The following is a 26,050-nucleotide window of genomic DNA, read 5'->3' as shown; positions in this document are numbered from 1 at the left end:
ATCTCCTCCAAACAATACAACACTAAATTATAGAAACACAAACATATGTTAACTTATCCCCCTGGACAGCCCTAGGAGAGACTCAAATAGGGGTCAGACACGTGGTCTGAAATACATCAAGTGGTAATTCCCTCCTCAGTCAGACCAGCATTAATTGCCCTTGCCCATGATGGTATTTCAGGACATTTGGGAATCCTGAAAACATATAAAAAGCTCCTCCAACACTATTACTGGCCTGGACTTAGGAAGGATGTGTCAAAGTACCTAAAAATCTTGTCATATTTGTCAAATGGTAGGAAAACCAAATGAAAGTATACCAGCAGCTCCCATTAAGACCATCCCAGTATTTTCTACACCATTTGAAAAGATTGTTGTGGATTGTGTGGGCCCATTACCAAAGACTAAGAAGGGAAATCAATACCTGCTCACAGTTATGGATACCAGTACACGTTATCCTGAGGCTTTTCCCCTTAAAAGCATCACTTCAAAAAATGTAATTAAACCTCTTTTGCACCTTTTCACTTCGGTGGACATGTTGAAAGGATATTATCAAGTGGGACTCACGTATAGGGCAAAAATAATCTCAGCTTTTATAACTCCATTTGGTCTTTTTCAATATTTGGTTATGGCGTTTGGCTTTTCTAATGCTCTGGCCACATTCCAGAGGGCAATCAATCACCTGATTCAGGACCTAGGTGGGACGTTCGCCTACCTGGATGACCTGGTGGTGGTGTCGGACGGCTGGGACGAACATCTGGTGCGTTTGGAGATACTGTTCGCACGACTGCAAGAGACTGGATTCACCATAAACCTGGCTAAATCTGCTTTTGGCCGGGCCTCAGTGACTTACCTGGGACATATCGCTGGGCATGGTATTGTGAGACCCAAGGACGCAAACGTTAAAGCCATCTTGTCCTTCCCCACTCCAAGGACGAGGAAGGAACTCATGCGCTTCCTGGGGATGTGCGGCTACTACCGTCGGTTCTGCAGTAACTTCTCCAGCGTGGCCGGACCCCTCACAGACCTTACCAGTTCTGCGGTCCCTTACATCTGGAACCAGAGATGCGACCAGTCTTTCCACCACCTCAAAGCCTTTCTTGCCTCCAAGCCTGTAGTCCACCCCCCTGACTACACCTTGCCCTTCCATCTGCAAATCGACGCTAGCGGTGTCGGAGTGGGGGCTGTGCTCCTACAACCCGACCCAACCACTGATGTCCTTCACCCTGTGGCATACTACTCCGCCAAGTTGAAAAAACATCAGACCAACTACTCGACCATAGAAAAGGAGGCCCTGGCTCTGGTGTTGGCAATAAAGAAGTTTGAATGTTACCTCCAGTCTTGCCCACAAACAACCCTAGTCTTCACCGACCATAACCCACTCACGTTCATCCAAACGAACAAGACCTCCAACCAGCGAATCATCCGCTGGGCTCTCCTCACCCAGCCCTATAATCTACAAGTCCGGCACATAAAGGGGGTGGACAACCTGATTGCGAACTCCTTATCCCGAGCTCCAGTGGAAATGCAGCAGCTACTCTCCAGACGCACCAGGTGATCACCTCCTTCGCGCCCGCGCTATGGAGGTCTTTGGAGGGGGTGTGTGTTACGAACCGCGCCATCAATTGTCATGATCTACCTACCCAGCACTACGAACCACGCCATCTATTGTCCTGATCTACCTACCCAGCACCACGAGCAACGCCATCTTGGGACGAAACCCGAGTATGACTAGTCTTAGTTACCACTCTGGGGTTTCCCTTCTCCATATCCTGGTTGTTGCGTTACCTCCTCCAAGTCTTCCTCATCAGCTCCAGTTCGATGAGAGTTCAGTTCACTCTGGGAAGTGACCACAGGATCACCTATCCTGGAAACCTACGGCACAGTGACTACCTACCGTCTTCTACAATACTCAGCCTTACTCGTCAGCCATCTCAGCTCCGCACTTAAGTATTTGTAATCTAATATTGCCTCCCCGCCTCCACCTTGCTTCAAAATTGTTGTATGTTGTATAAATATGTATATACTGTTAATGTATAGGTTAAGTATGGTTAAGGGTAAATTATAGAAAGCTGAATATTTTGTTAAGGAATTTATGGTACTTTATTATACACAACACAAACTCGCATCCTTTGTCAACCCTTTTATAGTCCGATTGTCTTTGTTTTTTTATTGTTGTCGCCTGTTGGGATCTGGGTAGACTTTTAGCTATATTCTAAATCCCCAACTCGTAACAATGATTACGTCGGTCAGATTCATGTGGGTAATGTCACTCTTCACTGCCATACAGGACAGAGGTTCGTACGCAAAGAATGCATCATATTCATTAGCAGTATATATATGTCAGTGGATCACATACTGTACATTGGAGTCATATTCTAATTGAAGACTAATGTGTGGGCTAGCAAATTTGGGATAAACAGCAAGAATGTCCTCGAGCACACCTGATTCAATGAAGTAATTACATAGTTCAAGATATAATAAGTCAGGTGGCCTGAAGTCTTTGACAGTGTCACATTCAATAAAATAGTGTTCAAGTGTATGCTTTAGAGGTTTATCACAAAGTTTACATGCTGAGTGTTCGGTATGGGTACAGCGTTACTAACTTGCCAGATGTGTCTGTATCCTAGCCTGATTCTGGCCACGACTACATCACATTGTCTGGTTCTGTCCTTCTGGTGGCCATACCGGTACCTCTTGTCCCAAAATTTGTCATATTTACTAATGCTACAACTGTCAGGTCTCTCTGCATTTACTTCTTCTAGATCAGAGTTCATGATTCTGACTTGAATGTTTTTAATTACAGCATTGGACAGGCCAAGGTCATGGTCAACATTTTCTTTCTTACATGCCTCAGTGGCCAGTCTATCAGCACGGTCATGATACCTGATTCCATATGGGACGGAATCCACACAAATTCGATACGAAAGTTGTTCTCATTGGCAGCTATCACATTCCTTTTAATATCACATAAAACTTTAGACATAGAGCCTGACGGGTTGTTCATTGATTTCAAAGCACTTTGAGAGTCACAGAATATCACCCCACCTCCATTTTCTTTGAGGTAGTCTGTGGCTAAGTAGATTATAGTTAGTTCAGTTTGTGTTGTGCTGGCCCAGTTGTTCAGTCTTTGTTTGTTTGACACTATCACCTCTTTTTCTTTATATATTTCAATTGCACAGCCTGTTCTACCTGTGTTTGTCTGCACAGAACCATCAGTAAAAGCATAACATTCACTTGATTTAATACTCTAATGTGTCTGTTAATAGTTTCCAGTGTGACACATCTCGCCACATCGGTGTTTAACATTTGCTTACTACCAACAGAAGTGTAATTAATAGGAACTGATATATCCAGCCAAGGAAGAATGGCATTAATAGGTTCGTCTGGGGTGATTGGGACATTCAGTTTCAAGATGTCTGCAACACTTTTATGAAGCCACGCCCCAAAGAGTTTTGTGGAAGGTTGGCGAGATGGTCGGGATTACTTAGATAGAACATCAACTCAGTTTGAGCTGTAGTTTGAGAACCATTGTTCTTCAAAACTTTGACATAAAACATGGTATTAAGTAGAGCTATCCTCTCAGATAGGAGGGCAGTCCGAGCTCTTTCCTCATGCAGTCGAGCTCTTTCCTCATGTTTATAATTCTGGTTGATTTTGGGCAACCCAGAATGATGCTCATGGCTTCATTTACTACCTCAAGGCTGTTGAGTTGTTAAGGCGGAATAGTCACAAGATGGAGAGCATGATAGTCAACTACAGAACGAATGAAGTGAAGATAGAAAGTACGAGCATAGGTGATGTTAATTCCATAGCCCTTGCCAACAAGGGTTCTGAGGTTTAATGCGCTGCATTAGTTTGGCACGGAGGTTGCTGAAATATTGTTGTAGATGATTGGGGATAATTAGCAGAAATATAGTTATCCCGTTGAGTATTGTAACCACAAATGGTGATATTACCAGTAATAACATTTGTTATGTGGGTTGTGAATACATCATTCATATGTACTACCAACTAAATTCTAATAAATGTTCCATGTTGTTCATTCGAAATAACGTGAGGTTATAAGTGATGTGTTAATATGTGTTGTTGACGAGTGTGTATAATAACCCTCTTATTTGTCAAGAAATAATATAACAGTTGTTAATGTTGTAACAAATATTTGAAGATCTATTTGTTAATTGTAAAGTAAGACCTAAGGGTCTAGTCATATCTGAGTGTGTTAAGTTGACATCTTATTCACCCTTAATATAATAAATATTGAATTTGTAGACTGCGAGTATCACCACTCTTTTTCCTTCTAACAGTTGGCTCTCTAAAATGGCTACTGTAACTCACGTGCCAGCTCGAGTCTACCATACTACCTAGTAGTTGATGATATCAGTTATATTCTAATAAAAGCCTGGGTGGTGGCAGTCTACCTGTGTAAGTATAGTAATTATTTTATTATGTGCTGTTAAAGAATGAAATGGTTTTCCCAGGTTAATCCATTGTATAGAATATAACTGAGCCATGCTAAGAAATTAATTAAGAGAAAGAAATAATCAGAGATTAAATAAATAAGCACATTAAAATAAAGACTGAAAGACATTAAAATATAAATAATAATATAAAATATAAAACAGAAAAGTATAAATAACATTAACTTAGAAAATATAAGCAAAGAAATATAAGATAGATACATATAGACAGAGAGAGCTTAGAAAATAAATTAGTTATAAATATACACAAGAAAAGATAACAGCTATAGATGAAATAAATAAAAGAGAAAATGAATAAGAAACACTATACCCCCTCCTCCTCCATTACAATGATATCTGCAGATTTTCTCCTAGTCACGTGTGGGAGTTTTTACACAACAACACTAATGTGGTTATATACTGTAACTTGATTTCCACAAAACACTTACATATTAATTTTAACTTGCGTTTTCATCTTTGGAAAAACGATGGAATCCCAGATGGTTGTAAATCATCTTGTCTTTCTCATACGTGACACAGTGATGGGTACTTGTCTTGGTAACTAGTTTTACCAATAAATGACAGGTTGAACTTGGCTATCTACCTGGCTGAGTCGAGGTGAATAGTTGGCATCTTCACTGTGCTGGGTGAGTTACCACATACCTCTTTATACTTAATTTTTTGTGTACGTCAGGAATTTCCGTCTAGTGATTCATGCTCGTCTTCTGTAAGGTTTCAATGATGTCACGCTGTATTAGAGTATATAGGCAGGAATTATATAGTCAGGAATATTATTGTAGTTTAGTTAATCTCAGATTTTTGAGGTTTAACCTATCACAAATTGCAACAGAATTTTTCCTCAGTGAGCATTTCAAAATGGTCTTTAAAACATAATAAAATCACCAAAATCCCCTTGGTAAAATATGCCTAAATTTCAGAAATTCAATATGACTGCCATCTTCTTGACCGTAAGAAACATTTATTGCCTTATATTAGTTATTAGATGACTTGTTGGGTGCTTTTAATACTGTTGTTTAGGCGGGAAGGGGACTATTCCATTAAATCACATGTTAATTAGAAAGCTCATTCATAAACAACGGCAGAGATACAGAATATGTGGCCATCCAACCAAGTTCTACCTACTACCGTAGTGGGTAAGGCTTGGTTATGAGTCACCATTATGTTCACTCTCACTTCCCACATGCCGTTGCCTATAATGTACTCTGTATATATGTTTATTTTTGTACACATACCCTGGTCCCATCAGGGTATTTATCTCCATTATTTATCCCACTTTTAACCTCTTCTATATTATCATTATCGATACAATTCATTGTCCAAAGTGAAACAAATGGTTAATTATGACCGACAATTTCTGTGGACGTGCATCGTTAAAATTAAACAGAATTGGTAACTTGGCTAACCTTAAATACGCGCTCCACAGAAGATGGTGATCATTTGTGTCAGACGTCGGCGAGGTGAAAACGGATTTTGACAGCTTGTGTAAGTACTTGATTGGCCGCTGTTATACCTTAGCACGTGTGTTATTATATTAGTATTGCATGTTATCATTATTATACAATTATTATATGGCGACTATAATAATGTATTTAACAGACGTAAAATAGGGAGCGACTGCATGTTAGATTATTGCTCCATTTTATGAACGATACTAATTTATATAATATAGTAGTTGCTTCAGAAAGTTGTCTCGCTGAATGTTAACAAAGGCGCTCATAATTTTGCACCTATTAAACACAGGATTACTCCAAGTTTGGTGAAGATAAGTATTATCGAGGCGCTTGATGGTACACCAACGTCTGCGCTAAAATCACGTTTCTGTGATAAGGTTAAACTTAGTGTACTGTACATTGTTTTATCAGTACGCCGTAACCAACCGCACTATTTTAATGATTCTGGTGTCAAAAGATACCAGCCATAGTCTGAAAAGTCATAGGGCCAGGTTAATTTTAGAGGGTCAAATCAGAACGTACAGTAAATGATCAGTGATCATTAACAAATGTTAATATATTAATCATCAGCCCAGACAGGTGTGCGTGATCAATCAGAGTACTGTCCTCATGTCTGAGGGTTGGCGACCACAGTCCTCTACTCTAAACGTTCTTGGGCTTTTTTTTTGCCAATCCTTTAAGGTTTTGTATCTCTCTGGGAACCCAGTTTTTGATTTCGTTAATCCATCCCAGTCTCTGCCTTCCCCTGGCCCCCCTACCCTCAATTTTGCCCATTAATATTTCTGTTATTATTCCCTCTTTTTTCTGCACATTTCAATTATTTCACTAAAATTTTTGCTAACCTGATCCATACATCAGTCCTTGCCATATAAAGCATTTCAGCAAAAATTTTCTCAAATTGCAGTTAGTGTCCCTTTTCATTAGGTGTTTTAGATAATTAAATGCTGTTTTTGCTTGCCCTATTCTTGTTTTGATTTCTTCTGTACGTATACCATCGCCACTAACGTTACTTCCTACATACAAAAAAAAATATCCTTGTTGCCTTCCGTAATTTTTATTTTGGGATTCATTTCCAATTTTAAAACAGCAATTACTTAAGTTGTAGTGGAATTCTCCCCTACAACTGCGTAGCAGCCCACCACCAAGCGTATCCGCATTCCAATGTGCCGCCTCCCCTAGCAACCAAGCCAGAGCTGTCCCCAGATGTTACCGATCTTAGCAACGAAACTAGTCACCGGCTACTTCTCGGGTTTTCCCAACATGACTCATAGAGGACTGGCGGCTGCTGCCGGGTGTATATAAGCTCTCTCTCCATTGAGATTCATTCTGCCCATTTTCCTGAACAAGCAACATCTCCTCCAGCAAGCTCCACGCTGTTAACATTTCATTCAACCAGGAGGCCAGCAACAGGCAACACCTTCTCTAACGAAGCTCCTGCACATCTACCTCCTTCAACACGATACTCCCGAACGTCTTCTACTGAGCTGCTCTCCACCACACGGCACCTCCAGCACCAGACTGTCTATCATATAACTTATATATTATACAAGAAAACCACATTAGAGTTTCCTTCCATCCTGAGTGCTAGACAACTTTAATATCTCGATACCCCTACAAAGTCTTCTCAGCATTAACTCTATAGCCATTTTTTTAAATTTTCCTCTAATCTGTTAATGAGTTTTTGTACTGCTTCTTCACTCTCTGTGATAAGAGCAGTACCATCTGTATACTGTATATTTTATATTACTTTACACATTAACTTTTATTCCTTCATTATTTACTAACACTGCAGCCTCCTGTTGCCAATAACGTTTCTTTAAAATTCTAATATATCCTTCATAAATACTTTTGCTATTACTTTTATCCTCTTCACCTCTAATCGGCACGTTACCCGATTGGGCGGGGGATCAAGTCCAAGTAATGTAAATAGAAGGAAGCGTGTGTCCCTTACTTTATTTTGAGGTCTCCAAATCGCCCGACATCTAGTGGCCAGTCGTCCCTAAGGGGGAAAACGATTTCCCTTATATTTTAAGGGTACACTATGATAGAAAATGACTTTTTATTGAAAACTAAGATATATATATATATATATATATATATATATATATATATATATATATATATATATATATATATATATATATATATATATATATATATATATATATATATATTTTTTATCTGTATATATATATATATATATATATATATATATATATATATATATATATATATATATATATATATATATATATATATATATATATATATATATATATATATATATATATGTTAGCGGGAGAGAAAAGGAGAGAAGAGAAGACGGGAATGCTGCATTTAGCAAAAGGGGTGAGGTGCAGTCCTTAGAACAAAATTTTAGGGGGGTCGTATGCATGTTTTCTCAGCACATGAGGACAGTGCTGTCTTTTTTAGGGGGGTCGATTGTAATATTCAGAAATTTCAGAGTAATTTCAAATGCCCCGCCATGAGTGATACTGAGCGTTCAAGGTCATCTGAGGGGAGGGAGCGCTGCCTGCTCGTAGCGAGAGACTGCGGAACTAGGCCTATATGATATTGAATGTGATTTACCGAATTAATAATGATGCGATTCATGAAGTTAAGGGACTATTATTGAATTTGAAATTATTATAGATCGTTTAGCAGTCTGAATAATGTTACGGGTGTCCCAAGGAGTTATTAGTTAGGCGGTAAATATATCACGTAGGCCCAAGCTAGCGCCTGGGGGAGACGAGACGCTGGCTAGGGCAGTCCCGGAGAGCATTCACACAGACAAGACGTTCCGCGCGTCCATCAGAAATAGTCACGTGGCCTAGTCACCTGTGCTGCGCTATTGCAGTATAACAAGTAAGTCTCATTCGATCTCAGACAGGGTTAGATAGGGCAGTGATAAAGTAAACTAGAGCTAACAGTGAGTTCATTTCAGGGTTTCCGTCAGAACCCACTTGATTGGAGTTGACCGGAGTTGACTGCGAGAGATTGACTGCCGTTTGAGACTGCCGTTGATGATTGAGGGTGGCGATTGTCGCCATTGGACCGATCAGTGTAGGCCTGTCACTGTTTAGCGGGGTAGCAAAGGATCTCTTGAGTGAACGAGTGCTCCCGACAACTAAAACGACACGGGACCAGCATCGGCAGTGGGTGATCAGTTCTTACCACTCCGGTGCACAACACCACGTGTCCTCGGTCAGCTAGTGAAACCCTCTTGCTAACGGGAAGCTAAAGTTTCTCTCAACTGTACAAGGTCTGATTGGCTCACTCCCTTCCGCTTTATGGACGCACTGGGAGTACACTGAGGCTATCTGAGTATATTAATGGTCACACACTGAGACCGTGAGTCTAGGACTCTAGGAGATACCTAGAGGAACATTTTATCTTCCTTATCACGGGTGTAGTTAACACCATTCCTCAGACTGATATTATCTTGACGTGTGTAGTTTAATATTTCTTAAATAATTTTGATATTAGTGTTTTTTTGTGAATGTTGGTGCCATTAAGTGGAACCAGAGTGATACTGTGATTTGATTCTTTTAATGCCTCTAATTCTTCATAATTCTGATCTCAGGTATAACCTTGTTCCCCAGAGCAGTGGTTAGGTTAGGTTAGGAAGTGTACACCTGTTGGGGTGCTATAATTTTGTTGAGTGATATTATTTTGCTGAAAGCCCTTAGGGCCTATTCATTGTAGAGTATTTAATTTCTTATCTTTTATTACCATTCCTCAGTGACTGATATTATTTTGTTGAAGACCCTTAAGGCCTATTCATTGTGGAGTATTTAATTTCTTATTTTTTAGTACCATTTCCTAAGTGACTGATATTATTTTGTGAAAGCCCTTAAGGCCTGTTCATGTGTGCAAACAACATTTCTTAATACTTCAAATTTATTGTTGCCTGTGTTTCTAATAATTTCTATGTCATGTATAACTTTTATTCCCCAGAGTAGTGTTTAAAGTTTAAGTTAAGAGGTGCGCATATTGGTGTACCATTATTTGATTGTGTTTGTAGTGTTGGAGGGAATATAAGTGTCTAAATTTTACAGTGTGTCTCATTCATCCCAGTCACAGACGCTATCCTTCCACGGGTCACGGACAGTTCATTTTGTGTAGTAGATTTAAGTGTTCTTGTGCTGGTTCGGGATTTTTCTCAAAGGGGCGCTTCCACTGCCTTTACCATCTATTAAATTTTAATAAACCCCAAGTCAAGTGAGAAATTAAAGTCCAGCAAATTCCGACCGGTTACAAATGGTAGCAGAGCGTAGTTTTTAATGTCGTGACTGATAGTACTGTGGTTGGGATAATGAACGCCATCATGTGTTGGTTAGCAATGGTAGGGATTGAACTCGCACTGATGCTCATCCTTGTGCCCGGACTGAGTTGGTTAGGCTTGACAATAGAGATGTGTATGAGGAGGAAGAGAGACGGCCGCGGGACCTTGGTACAGCTGAGAGAGGAGTTCGGAGACCTAAAGAGGGATTATCAAGCACAGGTAAACAGGTTCAAGTGGGAGTCTCAGGCACACATTCAACGGTTCAGGGAGGAAACAAGGGGTGAATGTCAGGCACACGTCCAGCAGTCAAGGAAGTGTGAGGTCCAAGTGGGAAATATAGGGGTACGTAAGTAGTTCAGAGAGGTTGATCGAGCCCTCCAGCTGAGAGACAAGACGAAGCCGACCGATTGCAGTTTAGGGTGCATGGTAATGAGAAAAGGCAGGTTGTAGGGGGTGAGTTGGAGGAGTTGTGAGTAGGGCAGAGGGGATTGGAGAGATGGTTAGGTCAGAGATGTGCGTTGAGTAGTGGTTGCTGTCATGAGCGGGATTGAGTTGCTGTCATGAGCGGGATTGAGAGTACGGTTGTAATGTCCAGGGCCTCACTAAGATGGACTGGTACATTGTCAGAGGGTTGGTCTGCCGGCATGAGGTTCGGAGACGTGGACTGAGTATTGTTTTGACACTGGTTCCTCTTAGCTCAAGGGCCAGGCAAAAGGAGAGCATGTTGGAGATGGACTGAGTATTTTTTTTGACACTGGTTCCTCTTAGTTCAAGGGCCAGGCAAAAGGAGAGCATGCTTGTTTTGGACTGAGTATTGTTTTGACACTGGTTCCTCTTAGCTCAAGGGCCAGGCAAAAGGAGAGCATGTTGGAGATGGACTGAGTATTTTTTTTTGACACTGGTTCCTCTTAGTTCAAGGGCCAGGCAAAAGGAGAGCATGCTTGTTTTGGACTGTGTATTTTTTTTTTTGACACTGGTTCCTCTTTGTTCAAGGGCCAGGCCAAAGGAGAGCATGTTTGTTTTGGGCTGGTATTAATTTTGACATTGGTTCTCTAGTTAAGGGCCAGGCAAAAGGGGAGCGTGATGTTCTGGTTGGATTGAGTTGGGCTAGGAAGAAATGGAGTTGCTAGCTGCGAGTGGAATAGTACAGAGTTGAAGGTGGGTTTTAAGTTGTTCTCTCAGCACATGAGGGCAGTGCTGTCTTTTTTAGGGGGGTCGAGTGTTAGCGGGAGAGAAAAGGAGAGAAGAGAAGACGGGAATGCTGCATTTAGCAAAAGGGGTGAGGTGCAGTCCTTAGAACAAAATTTTAGGGGGGTCGTATGCATGTTTTCTCAGCACATGAGGACAGTGCTGTCTTTTTTAGGGGGGTCGATTGTAATATTCAGAAATTTCAGAGTAATTTCAAATGCCCCGCCATGAGTGATACTGAGCGTTCAAGGTCATCTGAGGGGAGGGAGCGCTGCCTGCTCGTAGCGAGAGATTGCGGAACTAGGCCTATATGATATTAAATATGATTTACCGAATTAATAATGATGCGATTCATGAAGTTAAGGGACTATTATTGAATTTGAAATTATTATAGATCGTTTAGCAGTCTGAATAATGTTACGGGTGTCCCAAGGAGTTATTAGTTAGGCGGAAAATATATCACGTAGGCCCAAGCTAGCGCCTTGGGGAGACGCGATGCTGGCTAGGCCAGTTCCGGAGAGCATTCACACAGACAAGACGTTCCGCGCGTCCATCAGAAATAGTCACGTGGCCTAGTCACCTGTGCTGCGCTATTGCAGTATAACAAGTAAGTCTCATTCGATCTCAGACAGGGTTAGATAGGGCAGTATTAAAGTAAGCTAGAGCTAACAGTGAGTTCATTTTCAGGGTTTCCGTCCAGAACCCACTTAGGTAGGTTGACCGGAGTTGACTGCGAGAGATTGAGCTGCCAAGTTTTGAGACTGCCGTTGATGATTGAGGGTGGCGTTGTCGCCATTGGACCCGATCAGTGTGAGCCTGTCACTGTTAGCGGGAGTATAAGGATCTCTTGAGTGAGCGAGTGCTCCGACAACTTCTAAAACGACCTGCAGGACCAGCATGTCGGCCGGTGGGTGATCGAGTTCTTACCACTCCGATTGCACAACACCGCATTCACCGATCGCTTAGTGAAACCCTCTTGCTAACGGGAAGCTAAAGTTTCTCTCAACTGCACAAGGTCTGATTGGCTCACTCGCTTCCTGCCCATGGACGCACTGGGAGTACACTGAGGCTATCTGAGTAAACTAATGGTCACACACTGAGACCGTGAGTCTAGGTCTCTAGGAGATACCTAGAGGAACATTTTCCCTCCCTTATTACGGGTGTAGTTAACACCATTCCTCAGACTGATATTATCTTGACGTGTGTAGTTTAATAGGTTCTAAATAATTTTGATAATATTGTTTTGAATGTTTGTGCCATTAAGTGGAACCAGAGTGATACTGTGATTTGATTCTTTTAATGCCTCTAATTCTTCATAATTCTGATCTCAGGTATAACCTTGTTCCCCAGAGTAGTGGTTAGGTTAGGTTAGGAAGTGTACACCTGTTGGGGTGCTATAATTTTGTTGAGTGCCCTTAAGGCCTATTCATTGTAGAGTATTTAATTCCTTAAATTTTATTACCATTTCCTCAGTGACTGATATTATTTGTTGAAGACCATAGGCTATTCATTGTGGAGTGTTAATTTCTTATTTTTAGTACCATTTCTAAGTGACTTCAGTATTGTTTGGCAAGAAAGCCTTAAGGCCTGTTCATGTGTGCAAGCAACATTTCTTAATACTTCAAATTTATTGTTGCCTGTGTTTCTAATAATTTCTATGTCATGTATAACTTTTATTCCCCAGAGTAGTGTTTAAAGTTTAAGTTAAGAGGTGCGCATATTGGTGTACCATTATTTGATTGTGTTTGTAGTGTTGGAGGGAATATAAGTGTCTAAATTTTACAGTGTCTCGCATTCATCCCAGTCACAGACGCTATCCTTCCACGGGTCACGGACAGTTCATTTTGTGTAGTAGATTTAAGTGTTCTTGTGCTGGTTCGGGATTTTTCTCAAAGGGGCGCTTCCACTGCCTTTACCATCTATTAAATTTTAATAAAACCCAAGTCAAGTGAGAAATTAAAGTCCAGCAAATTCCGACCGGTTACATATATATATGCAAGTAAATCACTGGAGGTGCACGTGATCCAAGTATATGATGATAACCACAAGGAAACAAGAAGTTCCCAAGCGCTGTCGTGTAATTCACATCTTTAGGGGTGAGTACAGACTGTACTCACCCCTGAAGATGTGAATTACACGAAAGCGTTTGGGAACTTCGTGTTTTCTTCTTTCCTTGTGGTCTCAGGTACGACCCTTATTGTAACAATCAAGACCATGATTATAACAAGCAGGACCATGATTATAATAACCACGACCATGATTATAACAACCACGACCATGATTATAATAACCACGACCATGATTATAACAACCACGACCATGATTATAACAACCACGACCATGATTATAACAACCACGACCATGATTATAACAACCACGACCATGATTATAACAACCACGACAATGATTATAACAACCACGATTATTATGACAACCACGACCATGATTATGACAACCAATACACCTGATTATAGCAACCACGACCATGATTATAACAACAGCGACCATGATTATAATAACCTCGACCATGATTATAACAACCACGACCATGAGTATAACAACCATGACCATGATTATGACAACCACGACCACGATTATAACAACCACGACCATGATTATGACAACCACGACTATGATTCTATCACCCACGACCATAATTTTAACAACCACGACTATGATTTTAACAACCACGATCATAATTATAACAACCACGACAATGATTATAACAACCACGACTACGATCATAACCACGACCATGATTATGACAACCACGACCATGATTATAACAACCACGACCATGATTATAACAACCACGACCATAATTATAACAACCACGACCATGATTATAACAACCACGACCGCCATGATTATAACAACCACGACCATGATTATAACAACCACGACCATGATTATAACAACCACGACCATGATTATAACAACCACGACCATGATTATAAAAACCACGACAATGATTATAACAACCACGACTATTATGACAACCACGACCATGATTATGACAACCAATACTCCTGATTATAGCAACCACGACCATGATTATAACAACAGCGACCATGATTATAATAACCTCGACCATGATTATAACAACCACGACCATGAGTATAACAACCATGACCATGATTATGACAACCACGACCACGATTATAACAACCACGACGATGATTATGACAACCACGACTATGATTCTATCACCCACGACCATAATTTTAACAACCACGACTATGATTTTAACAACCACGATCATAATTATAACAACCACGACAATGATTATAACAACCACGACTACGATCATAACCACGACCATGATTATGACAACCACGACCATGATTATAACAACCACGACCATGATTATAACAACCACGACCATAATTATAACAACCACGACCATGATTATAACAACCACGACCACGATTATAACAACCACGACAATGATTATAACATCCACGACTATGATCATAACCACGACCATGATTATGACAACCACGACCATGATTATGACAACCACGACCATGATTATAACAACCACGACCATGATTATAACAACCACGACCATGATTATAACATCCACGACTATGATGATAACCACGACCATGATTATGACAACCATGACCATGATTATAACAACAACGACCATGATTATAACAACCACAACCATGATTATAAAAGCCACGACCATGATTATAACAACCACGACCACGATTATAACAACCACGACAATGATTATAAAAACCACGACCATGATTATAATAACCACGACCATGATTATAACAACCACGACCACGATTATAACAACCACGACAATGATTATAACATCCACGACTATGATCAAAACCACGACGATGAATATGACAACTACGACTATGATTATAACAACCACGACCATGATTATAATAACGACGACCATGATTATAACAACCACAATCATAATTATAACAAACACGACCATGGTTATATCAACCACGACCAGGATCATAAGAACTACGACCATGATTATAACAACCACGTCAATGATTATTACAACCACGACTATCTTCATAACCAGGACCATGATTAAGACAACCACGACCATGATCATAACAAGAACGACCATGATTATAACAACCTCGACCATGATTATATAATGAGGCGAGGAGGGCGTGGGTTAATGCATAGTTCGCTGCCACCACTATAATGAAACAGAACACATAAGTAGAGTAGGAATGTAAAGATAGGAAACTTGGTAGCCTGGCCGGGATGTTATTTACTCAGCGTCAATACGCTTATCTTATATCCTATGTCAATACACATATATCACTTCTTAAAGGGACAACTTGTTAAACACCTCTTCGATACAACTATTTATTAATTCACTCAATGACATGGACACATTAATATCACTATTATATCGGGGTACTAACACATTATGTTTTACGTTACTCGACACTGACTCTCGGACACGCCTGAATGAATACACTTCCCACAGTAGGTAACTCACCCTAGGAATCGTTCTGACAAGACTCACGTGTACCCTGACGTAGGCCCAGTGAGTGCTGGCTGGGCTGCCTCCTATGGGAGAATCTGCTTAGCTGGCAATGCCGTGGTCTGGTAGGGAAGTCTCCCTCCCGACTTGGGGAGGGGACGTGCGTGACTCTGGTTAGTGAACCGAGTGACGACCCGAACTGGAGAGAGATGACAGCAACCAGAATAAGAATCAGTATGACCAGAATAAGAACATAAGAACATAAGAATGGAGGAAACTGCAGCGGCCTATTGGCCCATACTGGGCAGTCCCGTTTACACCCAACCCCAATTGCTCATATGAGCATCCAACCTATGTTTGAAGCAATTCAGCGTATTCGAGTTAATGATGACATTTGGTAACTTGTTCCATTCATCCACTACTCTGTTTCCAAACCAGTGTTTACCTATTTCACGCCTAAATCTAAATTTGTCTAATTTAAAACCATTGTTATGAGTTCGCTCCTGGTTGGATAATTTGAGTACCTTTGTAATGTCCCCTTTGTTTAGCCCTGTCTTCCACTTATACACCTCTATCAGGTCGCCCCTCGCTCTACGTCTCTCGAGGGAGTGCAAATTAAGATGCTTTAACCTGTCTCTATACTCAAGGTTCCTAATGCCCGGGATTAGTCTTGTCATTCTCCTCTGAATTCTTTCCAAGGATTCTATATCCATTCTGTAATACGGTGACCAGAACTGAACTGCGTAATCCAGGTGTGGTCTCCCAAGAGCAAGATACAGTTTTTATAGGGATGACCTCGCTAGTCTTGTAATTCAATAATTCTTTGTATGAACCTCCAAGTACTTGCTGGCCTTGTTACGAGCAAAACACATTGTTTACTTGGCTTAAGGTTCCGTACTTATCATTACTCCTAAATCTTCGTATTTTGTGATTTCTCTATGGCATCGTTGTTCATCTGGTATCTGGTTTCACTGTTTACATCTCCGCATTGAGTACTTTACATTTGTTGATTTGAATTTCATCTGCCATTTTTTCTGTACCCTATTATCAAAAATTTGTTTAGATCTTTCAGTTTTGCCGGTCCTCGCCAGATTTGATAACACGTCCTATTTTAGTGTCATCAGCAAATTTACTTATGTTGTTGTCAATGCCGATATCTATGGTCAAAGTTGGCGTGATATAATAAATAATACTGGGCAATGAGCCTTGGGAACTCCACTTGTGACGCTGTTCCAATGGACCGAAATAATGCTCACCGCTGTTTCCTGTTGTCCTGTAACCACGCCCTAATCCATTTAAGGATGTCACCTTGATGCCACATGAGCTTCACTTAATTAGTCTTTCTGCACTGTCGAAGGCTTTGCTAAAGTCGAGACATACCATATCATAACGACTGTGCCCCTCGTCCACCGATTCAAAAACTGATGAAAAGAATGTTTAATAGGATTGTTAGGGTGAACCGTCTGCTTGTGAAGCCTTTGCTGGAGTCATTGATCAGAATCGGTGCTTTCTCCAGGTGATTTTTGAAATAGAGTTTGAAATGATTAGTTTGGTAATTTGCTACCTACTATTGATGTTAGACTGATTAAGTGTAGTTAGAGTGATAGTGATCTATCTCCCTTCTGAAAATCGGTATTACATTCGCTTATCCTCCAGGATTCTGGTACTACACCTGTTTTTAATGACATGTTAAACAATCCTTTGCTAAGGGGCATACTAAGCTGTTCCTTACATTCCTTTAATACTCTGGCAAATATCCATCGGGGACCAGGTGACTTATTAGGGCTTTAGTTTGTTCATTTGCTTACTAACATCGTTACTAGTCACCAATACTATCAATTTAATTTGTTTTCACTATCTTCAAGTGAATAGAGTCGGTGCCTCGGGTATCATGTTTTAAATTTTCGGTAGAAAACTGTTGAAAAATATTTATTCAATGGTCGTCAGCTTTCTCTGGCTGTTATTGTGTGAGCTCGGCCAAGTCTTGACCTCTAATTGGTCCAATCTTTTCTCGTGTGGTTTTAGTTTGATACATTTGCAGAACCCTTGGGGTTTATATTTTGACCCCCTTGCTATCCTTACCTCATTATTCCTTTGCTTTCCTTTATCTCTGGTTTTAACCCTACCGCCAATACCTGTAATAGTCCCGGAGGAATTTTGCACGACGATCCCTTCACCATAGCCTCCTTTTACCAATGATAAATTTTTTAAATAATTATTTATCCATTTAGGGTCATTGTTGTCTGATCTGGAGTTTTTTTGTATGGTATGTTCTGCCTTTTGTGCATTAAGCAACTCACTATTTTAATGGTTTGAACTCTTGGCAATCTCAGATCTTCAAGTATCAGGTCGTAAGCTCATCTTGTCAGGTCTACAGCCAAACGCGACACCCCCTCTCTCCTCTCAGCCGCTTCCTTAAACTGTCTAATTTTGCCCCTTCTGAAATCTTGGTACTTTAGTGGAATTTCTTCCTTACTCTCTGCCCTGAAATCTAACTGAATCGAATTTCTTGTGATCGCTGTTTGCAAGTTCGCTCCTCACCTCGATATTGCCATCAGGGTTTTCTGTTCGAGAGAACTAAGTCCAGTATATGTTATTACCCTGTGTGGGTTCGGTTATATGTTGACTTAGGAAATAGTCCTGATCGCCTCGAGAAAATCCTCTGATTCTGAGTTACCCGTGAAGGTCAGTCCAATCTATTTGGCCAAGGTTAAAGTCGCCTAATATACAGACTTTGTTAGTGTGTGAAGTCTATGCATTTCATCTCAGGAGGTTATTGACGCCATCAAGATTGGGGGTTCTATATATTATTCCTGTGATTAATTTTTCCTGGACCGCTGCTTTTAATTTTTATCCAAATTGTTTCTGTATTCTCTCAGTTTTTCTTATTTTATTTATTTACCAGATTATCCCCAACATAGATTGTTACCCGCCTCCTTCTATCTGTCTATCGGTATGGAACAGTTTGTGTAACCCGCAATTTGGTATTCGACTGGTAACTCACGTGTGTTTGATGTTGATCCATAACAGTGAATACAATTATATCGATTTTTTCAACATACCAAGGTCCGAATATCATCTCATTTTGTTTCATACTGTCACTGTTCGTGATAGTATATTTGTTAGTCGTGTTCTGAGTCTTCCTTACCGCGTTTAGTTTTAAACTCCTGTCTAATTTGTAGTTTTCTTGGTCATTCCTAACACTATTTCCCTGTAGTCTTTCTAATTTTGTTTACCCGGCCCCACTGCAGTCTCCTCTCTTCCACCCCTTGCCCATATATGTTCTCTTGTAGTTTAAAGACTTCTGATATCTTTTGAACTGCCCCTACTGTTTGAATTTAGTATACATTTTAAACCTACTCTTCCCTGGTCCTGTTTTTTACCCCTCTTTGTCCTGAGCAAGCAACTAATTTTTACTTCCCAGGACCTGCTTGTTTTTGACTCCCACTTTCCCCGACCCCTCTCTACTGGCGAAACCCCTTCGGAGTGCGAAAATTACGCCCAGGATGCAGACAACGTCTTTACCCTCACGAGACAAGTGTACTCCGCTTCGACAGTGCAGAAGTCGTTGCCATAATATCGTTGCCAGTTATCAATAATCTCAAACCATTGTTTAATAATGTTTCGAGTCGCCAATTTATAGCAATTGCCCTGGACAGCCATTCACGACTAACCCCTCTTCTATGCAAAGACACTCATAATTATAGGATCCCTCCCTATCTCTAATCTCCCCAGCGCCTCCTATACCCTCTTCTTGAAAAGTTCCTACCCTAACCTACGCATGCCGCGTTTCCTCCCCACACTAAGATATTACCATTGATTGGTACCTCCCTGACAAAAACCCTGTCTAACCTCTTATTACATGCCCTATCCCAGCCCCAGGAAAACACACCCTAGTCCTACGTTTCATTCGCACCACAAAAAAGCCCTATCCATAAACTCCACCTGGCTGTCACCAACTACCACGACCTTACTCAGGCAGGGTTTGTACAACTGCCCTTTCTCCTTGGATCCATACCGTCCCTGCTTCTTCTTCTTCTCGCCAGCTTCCTGCAGCACCTGGTAACGGTTAATACATCTCCACCCCGGTCAGCTTCTTCCTGAGCCTGACCCTAGTCCCTTGGAGACAAATTTACCTCCACGCCTGTTCCCTTTCCTTCGCAGGTGGGGTCTCTGCTGGGCAGGACACACCTACCATGAGCGTTCCATTCTGAGGGCTTATTTTTCCCCTTTAGGAGTGTCAACTCACTGACCTGCCCCAGCTGCCTTAACAGAGTGGCAGAATGAATAATCCCTGTGGACGGGATCAGGGCCTTTATATGGGTCGGCCCAGCCAGCTCTGACCTCCAATTATCACTAAACTGGTTTGGATCTGGATAGCTGTGTGCAGGTGTGGTCCTGCCCAGGTGTCTTGGTTAGGTGCATTTAGGTCACCCACACCCACGTACACATGGCGAGGTCAAGTCCCTAGGTTCACCTGAGGTGTGCTAACCCGAATGTGTGTACTACTTTCTAGTAGTGTACTTAAGGTTATATGCTATATAATTCTGGGCCAAAGCTTGGTCTGACAATCAATCTATTACATGAGCATCACAGCAGAGGGCTATATATGAGCATCACAGCATAGTATATTATATATGAGCATCACAGCATAGTATTATATATGAACATCATAGCATAGTATTATATATGAGCATACAGCAGTATTATATAAGGAGCATAAATAGCAGAGTAATATATATGAGCAGCATTACAGCAGAGTATTATATATGAGCATCACAGCATAGTACTATATATGACATCACAGCAGAGTATTATATATGAAATTATCACATATTATTATATTTACATCACAGCATAGTAATATATATATAACGCAGTAGTATTATCTTTGGTCATCGAGCTTAGTTTTATATTTGGTCATCGCAGCTTTGTATCATATATGGTCATAGCAGCTTTAGTATTGCATTAATTCATCGCAGCTTCGTATTATAAATTGTCATCGCCAGCTTAGTATTATTCGGTCATCGCAGCTTAGTATTACATTTGATCATCGTTTTGTATCATATATGGGTCATAGCAGCTTAGTATTACATTTGGATCATCGCAGCTTAGTACTATAATTGGTCATCACAGCTTAGTATTATCTTTTGGTCATCGCAGCTACATTATTCGGTCATTGCAGCTAAGTATTATCTTTGTTCATCGCAGCTTGCATTATATTTGGTCATCGTAAGTAGCTTAGTATATATTTCATTTGCCCAGCTTAGTATTATATTTGGTCATCACAGCTTAGTATTACCTTTTGGATCATTGCAGCTTAGTATTATATTTACAGTATTACTCAGCTTTTACGCCATGTTTCACTTTCTGCATTTCTCATATACTCGTATTCTCACAGAACCGACTTTCACTTTTCAAGGGTGTACCACTATATTATGGAGTTGCTGGGCAGGATGTTGCAAGGTCGCCCAGTCAACAAAACATTTACCGAGTTCACTTCCTGCCACCTACACCACAGCTGGCCCAAGTCAGTGATGGTGATAATTATAGTGAGGATATGTGGACTTATATGACTTTGAGGGGTTTGACAAAGAGGCCCCCGTGCTCTTGCAGTGGATAGTGATACAATTGATACAAGGATAAGCAGGTGAGGGCCAATAATCGCCTCTCTGCCTCGTAAAACCAACCCCCCCATCCCCGTGTGCCCAGCCATCTTTTTCTACTGATGTAAGTGTTAGTAAAACTAATATTATTTATATTTCTTAATTATTAATTGTGTGTGCACACCATCATGTGCTAAGATAATATTTTAATACAACATAGTTGGGTATCACAAAGTGAGTTTGGGGGTCGGGCCAGTCTCTATTGGAATTAATCCCATATGTTCTGTTGTTCACTTTACGCGTGTTTTCACTTTATGCTGTACCCTGTGGGTTCAATTGACTGCGTAAACGTGGGTACTACTTGTACTTCAATTACTTCAATGTACAGAATATTCTCCGATAAGTAACTGCCAGATTTGCAAATCCGTGTATGTTAAACCCACAGTATGTTATGTATTTCCACTGCATGCACGCCCTTTGTTCCTCATTATGACACAAGCTGACTCCACCTTCGCTCTCCTCAAGATAGTACACAACAACATTAATTTATCAATTCCCAATAATTACTTTCACTACTCTTATCAATTCTATGATTACTGCCAACCAGTGGCAAAATTATTATTATTACTATGATAATTGCTTTTGTGCTTTTCTGTGAAGTGTCATACCTCTTAAAACCCTGTGACTTGCTGTGTTCCCACAGTTTTTATTTATTTCTATTTTTGCTACTTCCAGCAGTTAGTTTGTTGTTCACCCCTATACTACATCCTGTAAGCGTTAAAAGGATTAAAAAGTAGTCAGGAGATTATGGCATTGAATGTTACAGAGTATTTCTCAAATAAATTCTTTTGTTTTGTTCTTCTATACATACAGGGTAACTTATTCTTGCATCTTATGGAGTAGGAGCCGTGAGGCTGTATGTCCGGGTTGTACACTTTGTTATTCACATTTGCGTGTGAGGTATTCAAGCACATTGTATTTATTCTGTACATGAACTGATATAGTTACTAAGTGCAAAAAAAGTGATAATTTAAATAATATGTCGGCTATCTTGTTATTAGAGATAAAAGGTGCCATTTCATAAACAGTGTGGTTGGACCTGTCCCTAAAAGGTTTTTTATCTTCGCACAATCGAGGACGTAGTGGTTATGTGTGTGACCATATTTGTCTGGCTACACACTTTTGGCATTCTTGTTCACATCTGCTTGAGGGGAGTACTGTCAGAGGTACTTATATCCTAACCTTAGTCTAGAAGTACAACATCTTGTAATCTAGTGATCTTTGTTACTTGCTCCATGTACATGGACTGACTCCCAGCCTGTTTGGCACCTGTCTGCTTGCGTCAAATTACAGTTTTAAGGATTCTTTGACGGACCCTGATTGTGTTCAATAGTGTCTTAAGTAAACGCGAGTTTAACAGGCATCAACTCTCTTGCGGTTTCTGGAAGCCTATGTACGAGGATCCACAATTTGATCTTAACACCGGTCATCAAGGGTATGCATATTTGTGTCTGGCTTCAGAGACAAGTGCATGACATCTTGGAGTTGAAGGTGCTGCTTAAGTAGAGGATAGAAAACGGAGATGATGAGACTGTCAGTGATATTGGTTTCAATAAATTTAACGGCCGTGAGTATGGCAACTAATTCATTTTTGTAGAGTGGATGCCTGGTTGTTAATCTTCTATTCCTTTACTGTTTGGGTGACTCACAGCGATAGCAGTTCGAGCCCTCCCCACAGGCGCTGTTAAAAGACCCATCAGTGTAGATGGTCTGTGTGATATTGTCATCAGTCTGTAGGGTGTGTATGTGTTCAAGAGCTCCCCACTGCAGCAGTGCGTTGGAGATAAATAATACTTTGTATAATTAATTTTTAGGCGGAATATGTCGGTATTGTGATATCGAAGGAACTGTCCGTCATTGGGTGGAAGGAAGTACTGTTGTATCTCAACCAGGCCAGCGGTCTAGTCCAAACATCTTCTGAAGGCTCTTTTAGTTTTCTGGGAATCCATTAGATTCCACTATGCCTTGGAACAGCCTAGATAATTCTGAGGGCCTTTATTTTTACTTTTTTGACCTGTCAGTGTCTTTCCTGTCACGAAGGACCAGGGCTGATGCGTGTGTCTTTATCAGAGATCTTTTTATAGCCAGTACTTCAATATTAGCACCATAATGGGGCTGCAATTTCGCGACACTTCTAAGAGGTTTCAATCTGGCATTACATTGGCGGGTTAGCTGCTGTATGGCTGGTAAGGTACAAGGATGGAGACACCAAGATATTTAGAAGGAAGAGACATAGTCAATAGTGTCGAACTTGATGGGCCACGTTTGCGGTTACCAGCTTGTTTGTTGAACACCTCAGTTTTCTTTAGTGGTGACAGTAGCACCTGGAGTTTCTCAGGTTGCTTGTACATGGTTCAGTGGTTTGTCTTTCACGATGAGTTTTGTTATGTATAAGAATATCAGCAAAGCTAACAGCATGGCTGCTGGGGGCTGTCTGGGATTGATTCTAAAAAATGTGTCTATAAGAACATTGGAGCAAAGTGGACTAAGTACTCCACCTTGGGGGTGCCAAGTTGCATATCTTAACTTCATCTTTGTAACTCCTGAAAACAGTGCAGCAGCTCTTCTGTTAGTGAGGTACCACTTATCCAGTGTAACAGCCGACCTCTTGTGGTCCAGCTGGCAATCCTTATGAGAATTTTTCACTGACTTTCCTTGGGATGAATGTTGTTTTTCCACTGGGACGCTTCTGGTATGTGCTGACAGCATTCCTGGGGTTACACAGGGCATGGAGTGCATTTATCCCATCTTCACTAAAACTTTTCACATTACAATAATGAATATCTCTCCTGTTTCTTGCTTGCAGGGTGAGAGATGGGGCATATCGAGCTATGAAACTATCTCCTTCTCCTTTACCCATAATTTTCTATTACTTCTAGGAATTTCGAAATTTTGTAACAAGAAAGACCAAGTGTCCTGATTAATTCTTCCTCTGGAAAATCCTTTTGATCCTCTTAACTAAAAACATGTGTAACGACTTCTGCACCTTTCTCCTTCAATCTGATAACTATATAGCTGACTTCCTAATGCAAAGCCAACTTCTTGCACCTTATTCTCCTAATTCCACCTTAGACGATTCTCTATCCCTCCTACCCTCGCACCTCTTACTGAACCTATGCACTTTCCTATAATCTCCATTCGTAGGGTTGCCGGTGTGTTATCCAGCTTGATGAATAACACGCCGCATGGACCGGACGGAATACCCCTCGTGTTCTGAGGGAGTGCTTGAGTCTTCGGCCCTGTGCTTCTTTCTCCTCTGCCTCAAACTTCCAAACTTTCTCTTCTTGGAAGCATGCCTTGTCAGCCCTATCCTGAAGAAGGGTGACCGATCTAATCCCTCTCTTAACTATTATCGCCCCATTGCCCTAATCTCATCCCTTCCTAAGATTTTCGGAAACTATTTTGAACTCCATTTTCTCCACACCTGAATGCCTTTCTTTGCTGGATCACTATATGGTTTCTGCCAAGCGAGATCTACTACAGATTCGGTTTCCATTGCGCCCATCTTTTAAGCTTCAACCTCTCTTAGGATTATGAGGAAATCCTCGTCGTGGCCCTCAACATCTCCAATGCATTGACAGGTATGGCATAATTTCGCTATCTAAACTTCCTCTTTGGCTTTCCCCCACTTTGTTTTCTCATCTCTAGCTTCTTGAGAACCGATCCATGGCAGTTGTTGTCGATGGATCGATCTCGCTGCATTCTACCAGTAGTGGTGTCCCACAGGTTCAGTTCTTTACCTACTCTCTTCCTTCTTTATCAATGATTTACTTCCCACTGCAAATAATTATATCTATTCTTACGCTGATGATTCTATTCTTCACTTCTTCTTCTCATTTTCCTTCCTCCTAACCTCAAAACTAGATCTGTTTTATAACTGATATCATTACTTCTATTAATGCGGATCCTGCGCCTTGAATGTATGTACAAACATGGTTAAGTTCAATAGTAATAAAACTCAATATTTGGCCAATTACACTTGTAAATTAGATGATCTCCACCAATACATTTCGCACGCTAATATCCTGCCAAATTCTGAAATAAATATGTTAGGCCTCACCATCGCACCAATATGTCCTGAAATCACACATCCTTAATATAGCTAAAGCTACCTCCCGAAAGTTGGGAATGCTGTATGATGCCGAGTTACTAATTCCTGAGCAGTTGCTCCAAGTATAAGGGATTCCACCGTTCAAACTTTGGAGTACTGCTCTCATATCTGGGGTGGGTCTTTCTTCTGTCCAACCATTAGATAGAGGAAATCAAAGTATTTGTTCATGGCTAACTCTCCTCCTTAGGTCGACAACCTCTCGTCCCTTCACCGCACAAGGTTTAATCTCTCTCGTTTACAGTAACTTTAACGGGCAATGTTCGGGTTTGTTTTCAGTAACGCTGGCAAGGCTGTGACCGCAAATACACGTCTGCCTGGTGGTGTCCACCATTTCAATTTGGATGTCAGTCACACGAAAATAACCCGTTATAGTACCTCTTTTTCCCCACACAGC

General features: G+C 40.8%; 1 protein-coding gene across 1 annotated transcript in view; it reads right to left on the bottom strand.

Moving 5' to 3' along the window:
• Positions 1 to 23,896, bottom strand: part of LOC121868098 (vegetative cell wall protein gp1-like) — a 46,950-nt gene extending 23,054 nt beyond the window's left edge. The window contains exon 1 of the mRNA XM_042368368.1: positions 23,741 to 23,896. Within this exon, the coding sequence (XP_042224302.1) occupies positions 23,741 to 23,896 (156 nt within the window). The remainder of the gene's footprint in view (positions 1 to 23,740) is intronic.
• Between the last annotated feature and the right edge of the window lie 2,154 nt (positions 23,897 to 26,050).

This window comes from Homarus americanus, unplaced genomic scaffold (assembly GCF_018991925.1).
Source record: "Homarus americanus isolate GMGI-L3 unplaced genomic scaffold, GMGI_Hamer_2.0 scaffold47967, whole genome shotgun sequence".
Taxonomy (NCBI): Eukaryota; Metazoa; Arthropoda; class Malacostraca; order Decapoda; family Nephropidae; genus Homarus; species Homarus americanus.
This window is presented reverse-complemented; position numbering and strand designations above follow the sequence as displayed.